General features: G+C 35.9%; 2 protein-coding genes across 2 annotated transcripts; one reads left to right on the top strand and one right to left on the bottom strand.

The window, feature by feature from the left end:
* Window positions 1-5,084: 5,084 nt before the first annotated feature.
* LOC132549044 (transcription factor IIIB 90 kDa subunit-like) lies at window positions 5,085-23,705 on the bottom strand. Its single transcript, XM_060212943.1, has 16 exons — window positions 23,619-23,705; window positions 22,198-22,389; window positions 20,749-20,826; window positions 19,912-20,089; window positions 18,458-18,485; window positions 17,048-17,120; window positions 10,494-10,643; window positions 8,563-8,656; window positions 8,304-8,442; window positions 7,889-8,003; window positions 7,434-7,694; window positions 6,882-6,943; window positions 6,498-6,579; window positions 6,163-6,224; window positions 5,740-5,963; window positions 5,085-5,154 (listed from the first exon to the last, which is right to left on the bottom strand). The coding sequence occupies exons 2-16, from the start codon at window positions 22,382-22,384 to the stop codon at window positions 5,085-5,087; spliced, it is 1,803 nt and encodes a 600-aa protein (XP_060068926.1). The 5' UTR covers window positions 22,385-22,389; window positions 23,619-23,705.
* On the top strand, window positions 11,506-16,017 carry LOC132549046 (BTB/POZ domain-containing protein 6-B-like). Its single transcript, XM_060212944.1, has 3 exons — window positions 11,506-11,573; window positions 12,550-13,007; window positions 13,385-16,017. The coding sequence occupies exons 2-3, from the start codon at window positions 12,550-12,552 to the stop codon at window positions 14,415-14,417; spliced, it is 1,491 nt and encodes a 496-aa protein (XP_060068927.1). The 5' UTR covers window positions 11,506-11,573; the 3' UTR covers window positions 14,418-16,017.
* Window positions 23,706-24,132: the final 427 nt, after the last annotated feature.

Raw genomic sequence — 24,132 nt, forward strand, 5'->3', positions numbered from 1 at the left:
CTGTGTACATCAGTCAATGACACAGGTACACTATACACCTGTGTATGTCAGTCAGTGATACAGGTACACTATACACCTGTGTAAGTCAGTCAATGATACAGGTACACTATACACCTGTGTATGTAAGTCAATGATACAGGTACACTATACACCTGTGTACGTCGGTCAATGATACAGGTACACTATACACCTGTGTACGTCGGTCAATGATACAGGTACACTATACAGGTACACTATACACCTGTGTACGTCAGTCAATGATATAGGTACACTATACACCTGTGTACGTCGGTCAAAGATACAGGTACACTATACACCTGTGTACGTCAGTCAATGATACAGGTACGCTATACACCTGTGTACATCAGTCAATGATACAGGTACACTATACACCTGTGTGCATCAGTCAATGATACAGGTACACTATATACCTGTGTACATCAGTCAATGATACAGGTACACTATACACCTGTGTACATCAGTCAATGATACAGGAACACTATACACCTGTGTATGACAGTCAATGATACAGGTACACTATACACCTGTGTACGTCGGTCAATGATACAGGTACACTATACACCTCTGTGATACAGGTACACTATACACCTGTGTACGTCAGTCAATGATACAGGTACACTATACAGGTACAATATACACCTGTGTACGTCAGTCAATGATACAGGTACGCTATACACCTGTGTACATCAGTCAATGACACAGGTACACTATACACCTGTGTATGTCAGTCAGTGATACAGGTACACTATACACCTGTGTAAGTCAGTCAATGATACAGGTACACTATACACCTGTGTATGTAAGTCAATGATACAGGTACACTATACACCTGTGTACGTCGGTCAATGATACAGGTACACTATACACCTGTGTACGTCGGTCAATGATACAGGTACACTATACAGGTACACTATACACCTGTGTACGTCAGTCAATGATATAGGTACACTATACACCTGTGTACGTCGGTCAAAGATACAGGTACACTATACACCTGTGTACGTCAGTCAATGATACAGGTACGCTATACACCTGTGTACATCAGTCAATGATACAGGTACACTATACACCTGTGTGCATCAGTCAATGATACAGGTACACTATATACCTGTGTACATCAGTCAATGATACAGGTACACTATACACCTGTGTAAGTCAGTCAATGATACAGGTACACTATACACCTGTGTATGTAAGTCAATGATACAGGTACACTATACACCTGTGTATGTCAGTCAATGATACAGCTACACTATACACCTGTGTACGTCGGTCAATGATACAGGTACGCTATACACCTGTGTACATCAGTCAATGATACAGGTACACTATACACCTGTGTATGTCAGTCAGTGATACAGGTACACTATACACCTGTGTATGTCAGTCAATGATACAGGTACACTATACACCTGTGTACATCAGTCAATGATACAGGTACACTATACACCTGTGTATGTTGGTCAATGATACAGGAACACTATACACCTGTGTGTTGGTCAATGATACAGGAACACTATACAGGTACACTATACACCTGTGTACAGTCAATCATTAAACTGATCAGGTCAATCCACATTACAAATACAGGTCTTACACCAGTGTATGTTCAGTCAATCATTACACTGATCAGGTCTTCACAGTACACAGTTCCAGTCAATCATTAAACTGATCAGGTCTATACACCAGTGTACGTCAGTCAATGTGTACATTAAATGATCAGGTCTTCACAGTGTATGTCAATCATTACAGTGATCCAGGTACAATCATTAAACTGATCAGGTCTTCACAGTGCACAGTTCCAGTCAATCATTAAACTGATCAGGTCTTCACAGTCTACAGTTCCAGTCAATCATTAAACTGATCAGGTCTTCACAGTCCACAGTTCCAGTCAATCATTAAACTGATCAGGTCTTCACAGTGCACAGTTCCAGTCAATCATTAAACTGATCAGGTCTTCACAGTGCACAGTTCCAGTCAATCATTAAACTGATCAGGTCTTCACAGTGCACAGTTCCAGTCAATCATTAAACTGATCAGGTCTTCACAGTGCACAGTTCCAGTCAATCATTAAACTGATCAGGTCTTCACAGTCTACAGTTCCAGTCAATCATTAAACTGATCAGGTCTTCACAGTCGACAGTTCCAGTCAATCATTAAACTGATCAGGTCTTCACAGTGCACAGTTCCAGTCAATCATTAAACTGATCAGGTCTTCACAGTGCACAGTTCCAGTCAATCATTAAACTGATCAGGTCTTCACAGTGCACAGTTCCAGTCAATCATTAAACTGATCAGGTCTTCACAGTGCACAGTTCCAGTCAATCATTAAACTGATCAGGTCTTCACAGTGCACAGTTCCAGTCAATCATTAAACTGATCAGGTCTTCACAGTCCACAGTTCCAGTCAATCATTAAACTGATCAGGTCTTCACAGTGCACAGTTCCAGTCAATCATTAAACTGATCAGGTCTTCACAGTCCACAGTTCCAGTCAATCATTAAACTGATCAGGTCTTCACAGTGCACAGTTCCAGTCAATCATTAAACTGATCAGGTCTTCACAGTCCACAGTTCCAGTCAATCATTAAACTGATCAGGTCTTCACAGTCCACAGTTCCAGTCAATCATTAAACTGATCAGGTCTTCACAGTGCACAGTTCCAGTCAATCATTAAACTGATCAGGTCTTCACAGTGCACAGTTCCAGTCAATCATTAAACTGATCAGGTCTTCACAGTCCACAGTTCCAGTCAATCATTAAACTGATCAGGTCTTCACAGTCTACAGTTCCAGTCAATCATTAAACTGATCAGGTCTTCACAGTGCACAGTTCCAGTCAATCATTAAACTGATCAGGTCTTCACAGTGCACAGTTCCAGTCAATCATTAAACTGATCAGGTCTTCACAGTGCACAGTTCCAGTCAATCATTAAACTGATCAGGTCTTCACAGTGCACAGTTCCAGTCAATCATTAAACTGATCAGGTCTTCACAGTCACAGTTCCAGTCAATCATTCAGTGCACAGTTCCAGTCAATCATTAAACTGATCAGGTCACAGCACAGTTCCAGTCAATCATTAAACTGATCAGGTCTTCACAGTGCACAGTTCCAGTCAATCATTAAACTGATCAGGTCTTCACAGTGCACAGTTCCAGTCAATCATTAAACTGATCAGGTCAATCATTAAACTGACAGTCTTCACAGTGCACAGTTCCAGTCAATCATTAAACTGATCAGGTCTTCACAGTGCACAGTTCCAGTCAATCATTAAACTGATCAGGTCTTCACAGTCGACAGTTCCAGTCAATCATTAAACTGATCAGGTCTTCACAGTCTACAGTTCCAGTCAATCATTAAACTGATCAGGTCTTCACAGTCCACAGTTCCAGTCAATCATTAAACTGATCAGGTCTTCACAGTGCACAGTTCCAGTCAATCATTGAACTGATCAGGTCTTCACAGTGCACAGTTCCAGTCAATCATTAAACTGATCAGGTCTTCACAGTGCACAGTTCCAGTCAATCATTAAACTGATCAGGTCTTCACAGTGCACAGTTCCAGTCAATCATTAAACTGATCAGGTCTTCACAGTGCACAGTTCCAGTCAGTCATTAAACTGATCAGGTCTTCACAGTCACAGTTCCAGTCAATCATTAAACTGATCAGGTCTTCACAGTGCACAGTTCCAGTCAATCATTAAACTGATCAGGTCTTCACAGTGCACAGTTCCAGTCAATCATTAAACTGATCAGGTCGTCAGTGCACAGTTCCAGTCAATCATTAAACTGATCAGGTCTTCACAGTGCACAGTTCCAGTCAATCATTAAACTGATCAGGTCTTCACAGTGCACAGTTCCAGTCAATCATTAAACTGATCAGGTCTTCACAGTGCACAGTTCCAGTCAATCATTAAACTGATCAGGTCTTCACAGTGCACAGTTCCAGTCAATCATTAAACTGATCAGGTCTTTACAGTGCACAGTTCCAGTCAATCTTTAAACTGATCAGGTCTTCACAGTGCACAGTTCCAGTCAATCATTAAACTGATCAGGTCTTCACAGTGCACAGTTCCAGTCAATCATTAAACTGATCAGGTCTTCACACAGTTCCAGTCAATCATTAAACTGATCAGGTCTTCACAGTGCACAGTTCCAGTCAATCATTAAACTGATCAGGTCTTCACAGTGCACAGTTCCAGTCAATCATTAAACTGATCAGGTCTTCACAGTCAACAGTTCCAGTCAATCATTAAACTGATCAGGTCTTCACAGTCCACAGTTCCAGTCAATCATTAAACTGATCAGGTCTTCACAGTGCACAGTTCCAGTCAATCATTAAACTGATCAGGTCTTCACAGTCCACAGTTCCAGTCAATCATTAAACTGATCAGGTCGTCAGTCCACAGTTCCAGTCAATCATTAAACTGATCAGGTCTTCACAGTCCACAGTTCCAGTCAATCATTAAACTGATCAGGTCTTCACAGTGCACAGTTCCAGTCAATCATTAAACTGATCAGGTCTTCACAGTGCACTCCAGTCAATCATTAAACTGATCAGGTCTTCACAGTGCACAGTTCCAGTCAATCATTAAACTGATCAGGTCTTCACAGTGCACAGTTCCAGTCAATCATTAAACTGATCAGGTCTTCACAGTGCACAGTTCCAGTCAATCATTAAACTGATCAGGTCTTCACAGTCGACAGTTCCAGTCAATCATTAAACTGATCAGGTCTTCACAGTGCACAGTTCCAGTCAATCATTAAACTGATCAGGTCTTCACAGTGCACAGTTCCAGTCAATCATTAAACTGATCAGGTCTTCACAGTCAGGTCTTCACAGTTCCAGTCAATCATTAAACTGATCAGGTCTTCACAGTGTCAAGCACAGTTCCAGTCAATCATTAAACTGATCAGGTCTTCACAGTGCACAGTTCCAGTCAATCATTAAACTGATCAGGTCTTCACAGTCCACAGTTTCAGTCAATCATTAAACTGATCAGGTCTTAAAACAAAATTGATATAAATCTCCCTTCTATATATAGTTAATTTCCTTCCATTACCATTAAGTTATACCAAAACATGTCATTACCTTTCCTCCTTTAGAACCTGATGATAAACTAGGTTTTCTTAATCTGAAAAAGTATACAACAGATATTTACACACAAAAGAAAATCAACAACAAAAGACACACACACTTTCTCTTAGTATCATCCATGTATACATTAAGTTCATCGTACCTTAAATGAAAGCAAAGTTATGCTCTTGACAAAATATTTTTAACAAAGGATATTAAGTCTGTAACTGAAGGTTCACTGGCCCTGAATTTGGTACACTGTACATTGACTTCATATGATCAATGTATACGCTAAGTCTCATGATCCTGAGCCTAACTTTGGGCAAAGTTACACTCAGGACAAGAATTTTTTAACAAATGGCAATAACTCTGTGATTGGGGGATCGTGGGCCCTGAATTTGGTACACTGAACATTGTCTTCCATTGTCAACATTAACAATAAGCAGTATTTCTGTAATAAAGGAGTTTTGAAAGCCCTGAATTCAGATGGAGTTGATGATGAATGAAGACTTACTTAATGAACAAGAATCATCATGGTAAATCAATGGATTTGTAAAAAATGTTCAAATACTTTCAAAGCTCAAATATCACCAGAGATTTTTAACCTTTAAACCATAATTATGTCTGAAAACAAAAGACTGACCTATTTAAGGCTGGTGGTACACTGGTACTACTACTCTCAAATGGATTAAATTTGAGGATGGAGTTGGTCTTCGGAGCTCGAGAGCCTTGTACTTTGAGATCATTGAGGACATCGTAATTAATCTTGGTTGAGATTTTTTTCTCCTGGATGAGTCTAACAATGGCCTCTTCCCCTGATGCAGCTGGTGTTGTGTGCAGTGGCTTCCTCTTCTGATATTTTTTTTTCTGTTACAGGATCCCAATCAAATTTGTCTTTTAGAGTAAGTTTGTATGATCAGAAATATAGATAATATGAAAACTAAAGAAATGTTTACTTATAAAACACAGATGTGATCTTTTAATTTTTAACAATCTACCATATTTAACACTGAAGTGTGGCTGATGGAACTGACATACTAGTGACATATACATTTTCACCACATACCTTTTTCTTTTCTGGATTTTGTTCCTCAAGTTCTTTTTCCCTAGCAATTCTTTCTTGTTTTTCTGTAATGCATTTAAATTAAAATTTACTTGAATTTTTTTTTAAAAATTCTGAATACAGCAGCTTACAGCATCATATGTGTAGCATTCTGTGTATTTACACAATCTAATTGGTATGCTTGTATTTCACAGATCAAGTTATATCAAATCATAACTGATGATAATTACATGTTATACAATGTATTGTCTTCAATAACTTAACTATGTCTAAGTACTGTATTTCAGTGTGATAGTTTCAGTATGCATGGTCAGATTAGTAACGTTTGCTTAAAGCACCTTTTTGAGCTTGAAGGAATTCACCATTTTCTTTCATCCAAATGTCTGTTTTTATCTTGACTTCATCTTCACTCAGCAGCATCTGACAAATGATAGAATGATGATAAAACATATATCAGCTACAGCAGACTGAATTAAGTCTATGAATCATAAATATACAATCATCATCATATACAACAACAAATCACAGCCGATCGTAAAGCTTACAAATAACATGATGTACATGTATTGATAATCATATTTGTTTAAAATGCCATACTCACAGTTGTTTTGAGATTTTTCAATTCATTACTATAAAAGTGGACATTAAATGTTGAAAAGTGCCTGAATTTTAGGATACGAAATATGATGTAAAAAGTAGGTCACAAGATGACCACTTCCTACCATGTCTAACTCATGATCATCAATTCCTGCCAGGTCCAACTCGCCTGTTGTACTGTCAGCTGCTGCAACGATAACCTTAATAGTACTTCTTATGGCAAGTATGAAATAAGAATAAATGACACTAACAAAAAACTAAACATCTGAGATCATTCTAAATACTTTGTTTTCAACAAGTGGTCAACAGACTTTAATAAATAAGAAGTTGTCACCTGCATAAGTCTTCAGAAAAATCAAAAGTAGCAAGTCAAGACTTGAAAAAAGTACACTTCACGATATAACATTTCATACTAATTGCCTCATGTTCCTAGAATTTAAGCATATTCTTTTTTTCAAATATGCAATTTTACAGTTTTAAAAGCCTGATATTGATAACCATGAAGGAGATCAGATCCTCGTGCCCCTTTTTTATCTGATGATCTCTGATTATCCCTGACATGCCTGAAAGCAATCCATTAACTTTTCCTTGCCAACTTACTGGAAACAAAATACATCTGTTAATAATGTGTATGGCCAACAAACAAATCACAAGAGCCCAAAAACTATTGAACTTACCATCAACTGGTGTCTCATCATTGGTTAAGCACTCCTTGACCACTTCACTGATACCCAAATCTTTGCCTGTCGGACCAGTGGGACATGATGATGAACTTGCAATTGCTGCGCTAGATTCAGAACTTGTGTTACTAGATCCACCAACAAAAGATAAAGATTGCTCATCGACACATCCTGCTAATGTTTCTTTCTCCAAGAATTTTTCCACTTTTTCTATCTCATCAGTCCCTGACAATGACAGTGGTGATGGTGTGCTGGGCTCTGAAAAAAAAGTATTCAATATATCAACTAATAGTTTAATATTGAAATGATGATAAAAACTTTTAATTAGTAAAACATGTATTATTAGTACATGTATAGGAATGTTTTAATGAACAATCATATTAAACCTACGATATATTCATAATACTTTTTATATATTTATGTATTTATGCAATGAACTACTGTATACAAACTTGAATAAGCAGCCCAGATTCCTCGTGGTTTAGGAGGCTGCAACGACTTTTCAATCTCTTCCTGAATTTCTGAAACTTCACATGTCAGTTCATTCAACTTGTTCTTTTCTTCAAGCTGGAAAATAAATACATAGTACACAAAAAATCTAATCTATCAACCATTTATGTAATAAACATTTCCTCAAGTGCATTTTTTTTGTCTTTCTGAATTACAGTGGAGAATTTCAAAGGTGAAATACAATTAAATCTAGGCACTTTGTTTTCAATTGACAACACATTATATCACTGGTGATGAGGTTGTACTGATTGTACAAATGTTACTATTATGTTTACAGATTCAGTAGATACTGTGAACTAGATAAGAGTCACACTGTTTGTAATATCTGCTATTGTATGGATTAAAATATGAATGTACCTGTGCATTTAGTTTAGCTTGTAGTGCACGTTTTTTGCCTTCAGTGAAAGATGGGGGATCATGTTCTGCTTCAAGGTCGATATTCTGAAATTCTTCAATAGTTAACTGACTAGAGGGGGTGTCCTGAAATTCAGCAAGTCTGTAATAAACAAAAAAAACAAACAAATAAGTGTTGTAAATGTATGTCATGTGTTATAATCCATTTTTCATCCCATGCAAGTTTTGAAATCACTAAGACATTAAATTGTCCAAAGCTCACCTTTTCCTGATGGTTGTGTCACACACTTTGACTACTTTGATGATATCTTTAACACTTCTGTTGAAGTTGGACATTCTTGCTGCCACTAGTAAGGCTGAACATAAAAATAGAAAATCACCAAATAAGTTTACCTTTGGAGATAAAACAAGAAATATAATCAGCAAAGACTATTAGTACAAGTAAAAGTGGTGGAATTTATCAAAGAGTTCAATAAAATATAAATAAAAGAAAAAGATTTTTGTCCTAGTTGAGCATCTAACACCCTCAAAACTGGACTGTGTAATAATTTCTCTGATTAACTGTTATCAACTATATTCTTTTGCCAATGCTTTTTAAATCTGAAAGCAAAGGGAAAATGTGTAATACTCAAATATGTACATTTTCAATTTGATTTGTGACATTCAATCTATTTATATGAAAACAAATGTAGGAAAATACACTTTTACTCATAGCTCCATGCAAATTATGTAGGATTTGAAAATAAGAAATCTCCATTGTGTGGAGTAAATATACTAAAAAATAACTCAAAAATTACAGCAAAACCATTTCTCAAGTGTTGATTCAAACAGTAAGATCACTTCTTGTTCATTCAATTTGACAACAATGAACTTTATCTTAAGTAACTTTCAGGGTTCAAAACAAGGCAACCAGACCAGAATTAGAGCTGTCACCAAGCGGGTGACAAGTACACAACCTGCTTTTCCAAAATTATAACACTTGTTACTAGTATGTTGTGTACATGAGCTGACAAATTTTGCTTCATTTTTCTAGGTCAGTGTTATGGTAGAAATACAAAAGATAAATTAATTCATGTGTGTGTATTCATCAGCCCCTGAAATCATGAATCAGCATGCATTTCTATGGGGGAAATGGGGACCAATATTTAGGTTTGTACTGTATTTTGTAAGATATGTAAAATTCACTTTTGATGCAATACTTTTCTTTTAAGTAAGAAATTTTTACTTAATAAGAATAAGAAAAAATTAAAGCATGCAAACTTTTCAGGAACTGATGTTTATTTTGTCAGTTGTCATGCACAGAAGAGCTGGCTTGAATTCACATAACTACTGCTTTTTTGAAATTTTTTATGGGAAGTAGAAAAGTGTCTACATCCCATTTTTATCAAGCATCATGAATGGACAAATCAATTTTTTGTGAATGAGAACTAAAAATAAGTGTCTGAGCACTGTTCAGTACCGCAGGTCTATGTGATAGAAAAAAGTTACAGAAGAATGCAGAGGTTGAATAAAAACTTAACGGGTCTCATAAAAGGAAGAATGTTAAGTTTACCACCTACTAATGGAAGCATTCAGCGCTAGCATAAATCAAGAAGCAGATGAACATTGAAATTATTTTGATTTTTGAGTAGCCTCCCCTTGTCCATAATACTAGAGTTTCTTAAACCATGGAAATAGGTTAAGAAGCATAGAAATATGTAAAAAATATTTTCGTTGATTAATTTCATCGTTATGGCTTATTTTAAGCTTTCACTTTTATTCATTTATCTTGTTCAAATGTTACTAACTATATAACTGCATAAAACATATGATATAATGTTAAAACACATTTATTTACAGCAAAAGATGTATGTTGTTGGCTTTAGGAAGAGAGAGGAGGGGTGATTAAAAATGCAAAATAATTCCTGGGAGAGCTCAACTCCATATATACTTGCACTAAAAATTAAATGAAAAGAAATTCCACTAAAACACAAGTGAATACATTAGTGGCCAAAATTGTGTTCATTTTTTTTTTAACAGAATAGGGGCATGAAACTCTGTGATAAGGGGTTGAAATACAAAATAACTCCAGAGGCACAGTTCCATATGATGGTGGTGGTAAGTTTGTGTGTGGGAAGGTAAGGTGAAGAAAATAGTGTGTTTATAATCATGTGACTGTGCTGAAAATACCATTGATGGGAGTAAGCAAGATACCTGCACCACAAAGTCCAGAGGGACGGCGACCTGTATGCATCCAGTCTCTTTTCATTCTCTGAACAAGTCGCAGAGCAATCATAGAAACATCATGGGTCTTATCCTCAAACTCCAATTTGTGTGCAAACCGCTGTATGTAAAGGCAAGGATCTGAAAACAATAATAAAACTTAATCAAACTTGCATATATCAAGGTGTTTATCTGAGTGTAGACTGATTATATCTGGAAACACTATATCATAATGTATCTTCATTGCATCAACATACAAAACATATGTCATTCATGTATAATAAATTGCAGTTTGATGTGTAAATCTCAAATCTTTAAACATTAATTAAGTTCCCCTCATGCTAGGCCTGACAGAATTTAATTTAGATCTACAACAATCCAACTCTCTTAAAAACACCTCAAAAACAAGACACTCAGCTGACTCATATAATATGTATACAATCATCACTAATACCCCTGTGAATATTAAGAATTTTGTTTTCATTCTTATAAGATATAACAAGTACAGGAAAATTAACAATTTTACAATATTCTGTTACAATAGAAAGAAAAAAAGACTTGAGTTGTAATTTTTTTGCACTTTTATAATTAAATATCTGAATATCAAGGAATTGTTTCTGCACCTTTAACTCCCCATACCCTTTGACAAACATCAGATTCTTGCCAACAAGAAAATATGTATTTTGTTTTTACTTAAAAAAATAAGATGGCAGCTTGCAGAAATGAAGAGACACTAGATGAGTTAAAAATATTACATTTAATAATATATTTCAATTTAAACAAAAAAAAAAAACAGAAGGATATTTTGTCCATATCATGCATGAATATTTTCATTGATTAGTCAAACATAATATACTAGATAAACAAATAAACCAATGTACACTTATAACTTTTTAATATCTCCCATACGCTACTCGACTTATATTCACTATTTTATTGTTGTTCAACCTATATATCTTATGACCAGTTATCACCCTTGAACGTAGTGTATGCTGGGATATATGTATTCTAGTACACAATGTAGCTCTCCGTCTAGACACCGAGTTATTCAAAACAAAAAGAAAACCAACGGTAAGATTGATATTATTGCACGAGAAATAGATATTTTTCAAACTTTTCAACTCAGACTGCCTGACAGAATCGACACCTCATATGAACAAACTGCCGAATTGACGTCGCGACGAGACGGCTGCGATTGTTTTTTGGCAATGTTTCAGCTCCATTTTCGGGCACAGCCAGTGTCATGTTTATTAGCATAAATTACAACGTAACGAACGATGCGCGCTGTTGAAAGTTCCGTTAGTGTAACTTACACCCATGTGTACAATAGAATCGTTCTGATTATAATGTTGGTCACATTTAGTGACAGTAGTCTATTCCGATAAAATAAAAACAAATATAATCGATATAACGGTACTCGGCTTTTGACCTGTTAACTATGCTACCAACTGTTGACAAACGTATGGTTTTATAAATACATAGTGCATTAAGAGGTTCTACGTCAAAGACGGGGGAGACAGATAGGATGCAAGGATCGACTAAGCTTGCCACTCTTTGACAGATTAAAATCCTGTTAAAGCCAGCTTTGTTTTAGTTTAGACGTTGAATATTGAGGCAATTGCCAGAATTTTTTTCACATGTACTTTCATTGAACTTATTAGATAAAAGCATTTCAGGGATGTATATTCAGAACAGATCAATTTGATATTGGCCACAAAAAAGACACCAGAAAAAAAAACTCATCTTTTATATTCAGCTTGGTAATTTGATATAAAGTAGGAAGGAGGGTTCTGCCAAAACCCAATTAATAACTGATCATGCCAACGAGGCTAACAGATAATTTGTATCCATTTACACCAAACTCCTCGGATGTATTGCTATACTATTGTACATGCATGATTCCTGATAAAGATAGTGCGCTGAATGGTTATATGAGTGTATGATAGGTTAAATGCTATACAATCATCATGACAATCTTAACAGCGATGATAAAAGCAAAGTTTAACAATCTTTGGATTAAAATGTTTCTAACTTTCCTGATTTTTAGATGGATAAGCCATTGAAAACTGAGCCGAAGAGCTGCTTGTTTGCTAAGCCATCTCGTGAGTACTCTGATGAAGAGGTCAATCAGGAGGTCCCCCAGAACTTTGGGGGCAAGCTGCCAGTTCAGCGGCAGATCAGACAGACAGAACCTCCTTGGCAGCTTCCACGCAGTCCACCCCCATCCCTTCCCAATGCAAAAGCCAGTGAGGAGTTTAATTGGCAGGCTAATATGTCAAATGTCCGAGAAAGAAATGCAGTTATGTTCAATAATCCTCTGATGGCAGATGTATTTTTCAATGTTGGTAGTGCACCACACAACTGCCAGAAGATTCCTGCTCATAAATACATTCTTGGTATTGGAAGTTCTGTGTTCTTTGCAATGTTTTATGGTGGCCTATCCAACCAACAGCTGGAAATAGACATACCAGATGTGGAACCTGCAGCATTTCTTAATCTCCTCAGGTAATGCATTATTGAAAGTGTCAAGTTTATGCTTGCAGTCTTTGTTTAGAAGCAGACTGATTTCATGTTTTCTCAATGTACACAAATCCAATGTAAACTTGATAAATAAGACCAGTCTCAATATGCTTATGATGCCATAATTATTGAAGGACTTGGTTTTATCAAAGTTAATACAGTTAATGTTATCTACTTATATTGTAGGATCTCATTTAATGTAATTTATTTCATCAAATTAGAATGTTTAATCTTGGACTCTGTTGCTCTGTCCTCCATAATATTTCAGGGGATTTAAACAAATTATAATCCCATATATATAGTGTATAAGTATATGCAGAAAAATGTATAACAATGTCATTATTTTTTTTTTCAATTTACAGGTATTTATACTGTGACGAAACTAAAGTTGAACCAGACAATGTGCTCGCTACATTGTATGTAGCCAAGAAATATCTAGTGCCTCATTTGGCCAGGGCATGTGTCCGTTACCTGGAAACTAGCCTCAGTGCACACAATGCCTGTGTTTTGCTAAGCCAAGGACGTTTGTTTGAGGAACAAGAACTAATGCATAGGTGTTGGGAGGTGATTGATGCACAGGCAGAAGAGGCATTAAAGTCTGAGGGATTTTGTGACATAGACATCAACACCCTCAAAACTGTCCTCGGTAGAGAAACGCTCAATGCTAAAGAAATTTCTGTGTTCAATGCAGCCTGTCGCTGGGCAGATTCTGAATGTAGGCGATGTGAAATAGAACCAACATCTGAAAACAAACGTAAAGTATTGGGGGATGCTCTGTTCTTAATTCGAATCCCCACAATGAAGCTAAATGAATATGCAAATGGTCCTGCCCAGTCTGGTGTTTTGACATTACAGGAAAGCAATGATATTTTCATTTATTTTTCAGCAAGAAAGCGTCCTGAACTTAACTTTCCATTGAAGCCTCGTAAAGGTCTGAAACCATACCGATGCCATAGGTTTCAGTCCTCTGCCTATCGAAGCAACCAGTGGCGTTATCGAGGCAGATGTGACAGTATACAATTTGCAGTAGACCAGAGAATTTTTATCGCAGGGTTTGGCCTCTATGGCTCTAGTAGTGGTGCAGCAGAATACACAGTCAGAATGGAACTGAAGAAAAATGGCAACACTCTTGGCCAGTGCTTCACAAAATTCTTCTCAGATGGGTCTAGTAACACATTTTCTGTGATGTTTGATAATCCCATACAGGTAGAGCCAGATCAGTTCTATAATGCTAGTGCTGTGTTGGATGGAGGAGAACTGAGCTACTTCGGCCAAGAGGGCCTTGCTGAGGTCCAGTGTGACAAAGTAACTTTTCAGTTTCAGTGTTCTTCAGATAGTACTAATGGTACAGGAGTGCAGGGTGGACAGATACCAGAGATTATTTTCTACTGCTGATTGTATTAAAATGTGACATCTATGCAGCTGATGTAAAGCCTATATAGTTACATGTAATGATTTCATCACCTCATCACTTGTCTCAGGTCCGCTCTATTAATCCATGCCAGTCTAACAAACGTAGATTTATTGCTTTTGAAATACCATTAAATGTGATGTTAGTTTTGATCTTGTTCTTCACAGATGTTATATTCAGTATTCATGTACAAGTTCATGAGTGATATGGTGTATTCAAATTTATGGAAATTATGTGTAAATTCTATAATTTCACTTGGGAATTGGGCGGGACCCATTATAGGCCAAAGAAAGTTCTCGGAGAAAGCCATGTAGCACAAGACATGTTTTGGAAGAGAATGAATATATATTTCATACTCATGTTTGTGATCAAGGTACACCTTTCAAAAGTTATTTCATCTTTAAATTTTCTTATTTATTTGGTTCGCAGTAGTTTGTTTTGATATATTTTAAACCATTTTGTCAAATAATGAAATAAGTGATTTATATTGCTATTATTTCTATCTGATCAGATATATGTATCAGTCTGAGCCATGATTAAGTATTTGTGTGAATTTAATATGACATACTTGTCCATGAATACTTTTATTTACAGTATTCTGGAATCACATGATCTGTTTCTGATTAAAAGATGTGTTAAAGTGTTTGATGTTATGCTTTCATGATGATATAGAAATTTGTCAATTTATTTAGAGGCTGTGCATTAAAAACATAAATCTGTAGTGTATACAATCAATGATGTTTGTTTATGAAAAATCATTAATGTTTTACAGATTACTGCTGTTCAAAGTATTGTGTCAAAGTCAATGTGTGCAATATAACAGTTCAGGAATTTTAATCAATAATTTGATGTTTCAATTGTTAAACACATTTTTCTGGTCTGATTAGTTAATATTTTGTGTGTCAAAGTTAAGTGTACATAGTATAGAAATTAAAACCTTTAATACCTGGTTGGATGTGAATTATCTCTATATAGCTCTATAATTAGATCACTTACCTAGGTATGAGGTCTGATGGAAACAACCAAACTGATTATCATGATGACATTAGCTGCAGGTACAGCTGAGCTTTGAGCTATGTGTAATTTTCATAGGAAATGTTTAAGTATAAAAACAGCAATGGACAGTTATAAAATGTTATTACTTATAATATGAACTTGTGTGTTGATCATATTTACATTTGTGGGAGTGGGTTGTTGAATACTTTCTAGAAACTTGTTCATTTTATAATAATGTTTTGGTAGTTATTATATTGAAAAATAAGAAACACTATTGCTTACATTCTGTTCAACATACAAAACGGTATACTCTCCATTCAAGTTTCTGTTATCACCATTTTCAGTACATTTTTGTGTGGACTAGTTAACATATCAAAAATCGATAGATGATCAGTATGAGTCTTGGTCCATTTTTCATTACAAAGATAGGATCTCTTATGTGCTATAGGATGTATGTATTTACATAACAGTACAGTTTTACTTACTGTGTAACGTTGTTTGTGTTATACATTGTACATGTATTATGATTCAGCATTTACAAATTTTAACAGGAAAGTACTTGATGTAACTAATAAACCTTATAAAGTATTTAGAAATGTTCTTTTGTTGTATTTCGAAGAGAAAAGTTGAATTTTCAATCCTTGTCAACATTGAACTTCTTATTCACATAAGGACTAGCAAAGTTATACTGTTCTCATACCCAGGACACGTACTGTATATCCATGCTTAGCAGAGACAAGGATTCCCCTGTCAAGGCGATATGACATCACCTCAACAATTACAATGACTTCATGCCAACAATTTCAAGTACTGAGAAAACAACACACTTCACATACATTATAGAAACCCATAATGATAAGAGGAAAAGAATAATTCTCCCCCTTTAGGGTAGGATAAGGCAATCTCAACCCTGGGGGAAAGATTCTTTAAGGCATGTGTTTGTCAACCAAGTATCTTTCTCCTCGGGTTGAGATCACCTTATCTTGCCTCCAAGGGGGAAATATTCTCTTAAAAAAGTGATTTCTGTGTATAAAATGACATCCAATCCCGAGATTTTCCTGGAAACTAGGATGTAATTATATCCAACAGATTGTATGGTAAGCACTTGGTTATATGGTTTTTGTTACATTGTCCTTTGTGTAGTCTCAACTACATTAGACAAGTTAATTTACATGCAAATACAAAATATAAACCATTTTTATCTGGAGTTATTGAGGAGGATATCCTTTCAATTGCTGAATTAAGAGACTGAACAAGATGTATTCAGAAGACATAACTCTTTCTACAACACTGAAGTATCAGTATGTGGTAAACTGAAAATGTCACTTTTACCTTATCATGCATTATGAGGACAGATTTTGAATGATTTTGAATACCACTTGGTATTTGTAATCAGATATCTTGTAAATGTGAACGAGTGTCAAAATAACTGATTGTATGTAAAATATCAATACTCAACAAATATCTGACTAAAAGTTTTCTGACACAATAATATGTATAGGAACAGAAAGTTATCTTAACTGGAACCCCACTCATGATAATTCAACACCTCAAATACTAAATGAAATTACTGGATTTCATGCTGTAATTTGATATGAAAGTGACCAGTGTTTCATACCTATGGCTGGAATGTTGAGGCAAAGTTCTCTTGAAAGTTGTAAGTAGGTTTTACCAAGACTGTAAACATTGATCTGCAAAAGAAACAACAGTAATGATACTATGGTTCATTGGTGACAGTCTTAGTGAAACATTTAGCTGTAAAACTGTAGTTTAACTCTGATCCAGCAATTTGTTAAATATATATCACTATGACGTTCATTTGATAATGCAGCGAAGTTATTTTTCCCCCCAAAATATCCATCTCAGAAAATTTTGATGGAAAACATGTTGAAATTTAAAACTGACAGTACATCTTACATTAAACAAGAGGCTTGTATGGCCTGTATCACTCAAATGTTTTAGTTTGCTGAAATTGATTAGATGGTAAGACCCACCATTTACACAAAATTGACTTCCCTTCATCCAAATACGCTTTGGACCAAATTTGGACAATCTCCTGCCATTCTTGAAGAACAATGTAAGTTTTAAAGAAATTGATAAATTTTCTTTATTTGGTTTCATCCCTCTGGCCCAAGACCCATGGATTATACAAAATAAATTCCCTTCCTCGAAGAATGCTTCAGACGAATTTCAGTTAAAATCCTCTAGTAGTGATTTATAAGAAAAGTTGACAGACAGACATAAATGGACTACAGATGGACTGAGACCAGATGCTGCGTTATCTCTATAGCTCATTGGCCCTTCGAGCCATGTGAACTAGAAATTGAGCATTATATATAGTCACTGTGACAATAGGTAGCTCTAGGCATGTCAAAAGAGTGAAATTTGAAAAAAAACAGACAATTTCATCATTAAAATGTCAGCATATCATCCCATTACTCAATGTAATAATAAGAAGGTATTGATATGACCATATATAAAAAACTTAACAGAAAGCAACAGTAGCTCGAGGTTACTGCTGAGGGTAACACAAACTTATAAAAAAAGTTGTTGTTCTTGTATTATGAAGGTTTTATTTGGATATTTAACTGGATACTAAACCAATAACATTTTGACAATGTCTGAGGTGAGAACTCAGTCACCTCTGTATGATAAATGTGCTAATAGGATGGAAAGTGTAAAAAATGTAATAAGTCATCTATTATGAACATCACCTAGATAGACATATTTTATAATATTGTTGCCTATGCCATTTATTTACATATCAAGCAGATTGTGTACAGTGGTAGACCCTGATGTAGGCCTAATTGCCAAAAGATTAGCACAGTGGTTACCCGTCTTGATCTCTTATTGATTCAGGGCTCTTCCAGTAAAAAATCTACCACAGGACTCCATGGCTTGGGTTCTTGCCTATTACTTCTAAGCAGAATATTAATTCAAATTTATCAGTGATATCCTTTTACAAAATCTGAGTCCTGAGATATTATTGGAAGAGCCCTTTATTACTGTTACATAACACAATAATTACCTGAAGTTGGTCACTAAAATCAAGCAGCATATGTGGGGACGAGTTAAGGAAGTATAATGTTCAATCAAACAAGCCAATGATAATATCATTGCATCAGAAAATACTGTTCATGAGAACATTATCAAAGAAATTGGTTAAAAACTGAGCGAGGAGACATCCAGACAAATAAATATGCTAAAAAAACAAAAACAAAGGGCAGTAACTCTTCGAAATACATCAGAATCCAACTGCTGTTAAAAAAAAACACATCTTCATATCACAGCGATTAAGCCTACTAAATTTCAAAGAAATTGCTTAAAAAGAGAAAGATGATCTTCTGACAAGATAAACATGAAACAAACAAGGGGCAGCAACTCTTTCAAATACATTCAAATCAAACTGCCAGACAGGTAAACATAACCTCATGTTATAACTATCAAGTCTACCACCTTTGAAAGTAATTGGTTCAAAAAATGTGGAGTTACTCCCCAAAAGATAATTGAATCAGATGAAAACTGTGGAAGAAGATCACAGGGTGTATATATAAAAACAAAACAAACAGATAAATAGTAAAGGTATATTTGTGATTCTTACAAACATTAACCTTCCTATTTCATGACAACCTACGAAGTTTAAATTTTCTGTAACAAGTCCAAAGATTTAGTGTAACCGTCTAACTAGTTAACACAAACTATTGAACATAAAGTTGTTTCAGGACAAATTGGTTTGCTAGGCCAATGACAAGACTTTAACAAAACAGCACAAATCGGTCTGTATCTCAGGTTCCTGAGAAACATAAACAATCACAGGTAAGAAGTGTCAAGTCATACACCTTACAGCTTCACCTGAGGTTGGCTAGGTCAAAGCTTTATGGAGCTATTTCTGCCCTTTCTAGTCATGTTTATCTATATATGTGAGTGTAAACTTGTTTTACATCTGAAATACTTCTGACATGTATATAGGTAATGAAGGGAAAGTACACTCGATAAAATTAAGATATGCTTTGTGTGATTCTCCCTATCGCAAATGTGACCTGGAATTTGCTTTGAAGAATGTTATTTATATAGTAGAACTGAATGATATCAGAAATGTCTAAAGATAATAAATGAGAAGAGAGAAATATTTACGTTATGATTCAATATTTTTTTATCAGCTAAAACACAACAGGATGGTCAGGTAGAATACCAGGGCTTCCAGATTTACGGCAGGGTGCTCAGAAAGAGGTGCTACTACGGTTTTGAAAATGAGGGCTGGGTGCAATGCCCTGCTATCCCATAATAGCTGGAACACTGATGAAGCCATCCACTTATCTCTGACCTAAGATTGGTAGGAACATACAAGTATCATACTGGCTATGCAAAGGGAAAAGAAATATTTTCCTGACAAACAAAGAAAGGTTATGGCTGTATAATTGTAGATGAATTACTTAAATCCTAAGCAATGGCACATGAATGAGATCATGCTTCTGAGAAAGGATATGAGGTGTGCCTTCTGTGCGACAGACAAGGTACAGACACGCTGCAGTCACATGGGCTGTCTTTCGGCCACGAGTCAACTGCTTGACCACCGCCATCTTATAGAAGTTAAAGGCAGTGTCTATACAATGTTGGTTCAGCTTTAACTGAGCACCAAGCTGTTGAATACGTCTTCTTCCTGAAATAGACCATGAGTTATGAATAACATGTTATTATCTATCATCTGTAAATCTGACATCAGTGCTGTACTGTCAACTCTTTTATATACAAACACTGAAGTATCATGACTCACTGCATTTCAGAATTATCATACTGTTATTGATCTTTTTTCCTAATTAAATTCAATCATTTTAGCCAAATCAAGGTAGTACTGATATATAATTATACATTTAACAGTAAAATATTTATAATGGACAGTCCATTATCAACGCTTGAAAACTTTACACCGAGAGCATTTCAGCACATTGTCACTAAAATATATACACAAATAAATACTGGAGAGTCAATTAGGCTAGTTGAAATTTCAGAATTAAGTCTGAGCTTGTTACGGTTACCAAAATTAATTCAAAATAATGTGAGGACCTTGAAGTCTATTGTTTAAATTTTACAGTAATGAAAGATAACACTCCTGGTTTGTGTTACACACTTACACATAGATATATGATTACATATTGAGTTGGCACTTAAATTGTAAATGGAAACATATTCACAAAATGTAACATGCATTTTCAGTGATTTCCCTAAATTTTAAAACAATGGGACATGATCTGCTGTCCATGCTGTACTGTCAACTTTTGTATATATATAGACACTGAAGTATCACAACTGATGACTTACCATTTTCAAAAGTGACTGTACGAGATTCTCTCTTCATTCCCCTAGGAAAGCTTATTCCTAAAGAGTGAGCCTTCATCCCTGCAACACAATGGATTTTGTTTACACCCAGAAATCAATACTTATTCCTCACAGAATCTTTAGGAAAAATCCTTTTAAAAACAACATAGCATGACTATAAAACTCTTTCATATGCGTGTATGTAGGATAGAGATATTCCACCCGAGGGTCACAAAATATGGTGAAACCCAAGGCTCTGCTGAGGGTTTTACCATATTTTGTAACCCCCAGGGTAGAATATCCCTATCCTACATACACACATAATGAAAGAGTCTTTTTCTCTCATATCTTTACCAAAATTTTGGGAAAAGGACAGTTGGTCGGCCATTATCTCCATTTTTTTCATCTTTTTAATCCGAGCTTTTTATAAAAAACGAACTGGATATTCTTAACGATCATACCCATATTTTGCAAACTTCCAGTTTGCTGTCAAATTTCAAACCATTTTTCGGTATATTGTAGGATGAATATATTATTCGCACATGAAAAAAAACAAAAATGATCTCTGAGTGATTATATAGTATGTGTAAGTAAACATCCGCGAAAAGAAATTGTTCCGTCAAAAACTTCAAAGAAATCAACAAGGAACAGATTTTTATAATTCAACATATAGTTTTATCATCAAAATCATATATTTGATCATTTTAAGAAAAATATCAATGTATCTTTTTACTGTTTTAACATTTTTTCAAAATACTGTGACGGTGACATGACGTCACCATAGTCAAAGAAATTCCATTCATAAATTCAAGGAGTGACGTCACATGATCTCCTATTCCGAGTCACTGTCGCTCTCGATCACCATGATTCGACGACGTTTGGGTGGTGGAACATTTGTGGTGATATTTACGGTGATTTGGCAATTTTCAATGTGAGAGCCAGCAAAAAAGGATTCGACGCGAGTTTCATATTGTTTCTGTGATACAGGATTGTAGGTGTTAACCATGTTTTCTTGTTGTGATGACGATGGTAAACACACTGTGACATCAGAGGCAGGCCTAGTAACTGTTGAAGTTGATGAAATGGTGGCAGAGGATGGTGTTTGGTTTGATGGAATTAATTCGCAGCTTTTTGTGTTTGACACCATATTGGAAATCATGTACTTCTGTCTGTCATTCAGTGTCCTGTAATTATTCAGCGACTGTGTGTTTTTATGACCCGTGACATAAACCTGAAAGGTATCGGGTACATGGTTGTCGGTCATTTTTTGTATAAGGGATTTTCGGACGCTGTAAGAGTTGTCTCCCCTGAACACTGATTACTCCGCACACGTGTTTGCCCATGTAAGATAGAATTTTCTTACATAGCTATCTTACATGGGCAAACTCTATCCAATATGGCGGGATATGAGAGAAAGCTCAATCTTTCATGTTAAATAAATAAGTTTCTCACCATCACTGGACACAAACTGCCCAATAACAGATGATCCTCCACTAGCATGTTCCTCAAACTGGACCTCGGACACAATGATCTGGTCCTCCAGCACTGAGCCACAGTTGGTACAGACAGCATCTCCTCGGGCCGGATCCTTGTCTATGTCTGTACAGCCACAATGGCTGCACACTGCAGTACTCGACATCCTCTCTAAAGGCAGAGATAGAATTTATATGAGTCAAAGATAGTTTGCATAAATTTTTCATTTATGTCAACTTGAATAAAGCTACGTTTTGTATAAGAAAATATGCAAAGCTTCATATATCAGCAAAGCTAAATATACAATCCTTCTTTCAATTCATTTTGTTATCTATCTATAACTTATAAAACGATATCTGCAAAATAACACCCCTCATTTAGTGCTTCCTTATTTAGTTATACTGATCAAAATGGGGAATGGGGCGGGGGTGGGGTGGGGGCGGCATGATAGGGTAGGGATGAGATAGAGTTGTGTCAGTAGAACAATGGATGTTGCGATTCAAACCAGGATCTCTTGCTAGTCTTTTGCTCAACTGATCAAGCTAAAGAGAAGTTTACATTAGTTACCAGAGTTCCTATACAAAAACTGTAATGTCCACGGTATAATCCCACAACATGATGGGGGTATCATTTAATAAAGACATATAAAATTGTCTTGCGAAAACCTGTGGCTCATGCACCTGGAAAATGTGATATTTCCATAGATAAAAATATCTGGTTAGTTCACACAAGACATTTAAAAATGCCCGACACTTGCTATAAGGAGTCAGAAGGAGGTTGGTTTAATTATTATCTATTCATTTTCATTTTGATGTAATTAGTAGGCATAGAGTACTTATATGTAGTGTCATAATCTATGTACATAATCTTAAAAAAAAAAACGCCTTAATATGGAAGCATGTGAATGTCGTTTACCTAGATGTGCTCAAGTGCTTACCTATGGATAAAGTAAAGGAGGCTACGTATCTCACGTTGTTGTACTCTCATGAAATAACAGTTAATAATTGTTTCTAAGTGTCTGGCTTAAACATACATGGATGGGATTTAATAAGCTAATGAGAGGATGAAACATGAACTCTGTATCCTAAACCATAATACATTTTTCATGATTTTGGAACAAATTGAGTGCTTCATGGGCCTTGATATGGGTGTGCATGTTTGGCCAAGTAGGGCCATTATGCCATTTTTACAATATAGGTGGTAATAGCAAAATATATTTATGGTAACAAAACGTTAACACAGAATTGCATCCTCTCGGTCTCGAACCTTGTATTTGACTGATAAATCAGTTGATTTGCCAGCGCGACATTTTACCAACAACACCACCTTGAACGGAAGTTTGCCATGGTGAATAATTGCATATATACACGTCTGCAAGTATATATACCTTTGTAATTTACCTGTTAAGCAGTAGTCTATAACGTGCTCAGTACAATCACGTATACAAAAGCCAACAGAACGACAGCAGGGACGGGAAAGACTCCGATAAGCCGAACCCGCTAGATGGCACGCAAAATTGAAGAGTTCCAACAAGAAATGGCTTCCGTCGTCATTACTGGGCGACTGCTTGAGGATGAACACACATTGTCGGTGTTGTAGCCAGCACACACTTTTAACTACTTACAAATACACACTGGTATGTATACCCTAGGTCCAAGTTTACAGTATATAGTATGTGACGATTGGTCATAATGAGGGATCGATTTCATCATTTCCCTATCAAACATAACTAAAGTAAGGTCCGGAATACGACAGAATGACGTAGATTTACCTTATCAAAAGAGGCCCAAACTGGCATCCCAAATTATTTTGAATGAAACTCCAGAAATTTTCAAACGATGAGAACGATGACGCCCAGTTGAAAAAAACCCAAAAATGAAAATCTGAATCCCATGTTGGGACCATCACACAAAA

This window comes from Ylistrum balloti, unplaced genomic scaffold (genome assembly GCF_031769215.1).
Source record: "Ylistrum balloti isolate Yb309-2 unplaced genomic scaffold, AGI_CSIRO_Ybal_v1 Utg370040, whole genome shotgun sequence".
NCBI classification, from domain to species: Eukaryota; Metazoa; Mollusca; class Bivalvia; order Pectinida; family Pectinidae; genus Ylistrum; species Ylistrum balloti.

What these genes read in the sequence shown, in the direction of transcription:
- LOC132549046 (XM_060212944.1), top strand. Translation starts at nt 12,550, where the DNA reads ATGGATAAGCCATTGAAAACTGAGCCGAAGAGCTGCTTGTTTGCTAAG. An exon ending in GCATTTCTTAATCTCCTCAG is followed by an intron (nt 13,008 to 13,384) that starts GTAATGCATTAT and finishes TTCAATTTACAG; the next exon opens with GTATTTATACTGTGACGAAA.
- LOC132549044 (XM_060212943.1), bottom strand. Translation starts at nt 22,384, where the DNA reads ATGTCGAGTACTGCAGTGTGCAGCCATTGTGGCTGTACAGACATAGAC. An exon ending in CCTCAACATTCCAGCCATAG is followed by an intron (nt 10,644 to 17,047) that starts GTATGAAACACT and finishes TATTGTTTTCAG; the next exon opens with ATCCTTGCCTTTACATACAG. An exon ending in CTCTGGACTTTGTGGTGCAG is followed by an intron (nt 8,657 to 10,493) that starts GTATCTTGCTTA and finishes TTTTATGTTCAG; the next exon opens with CCTTACTAGTGGCAGCAAGA.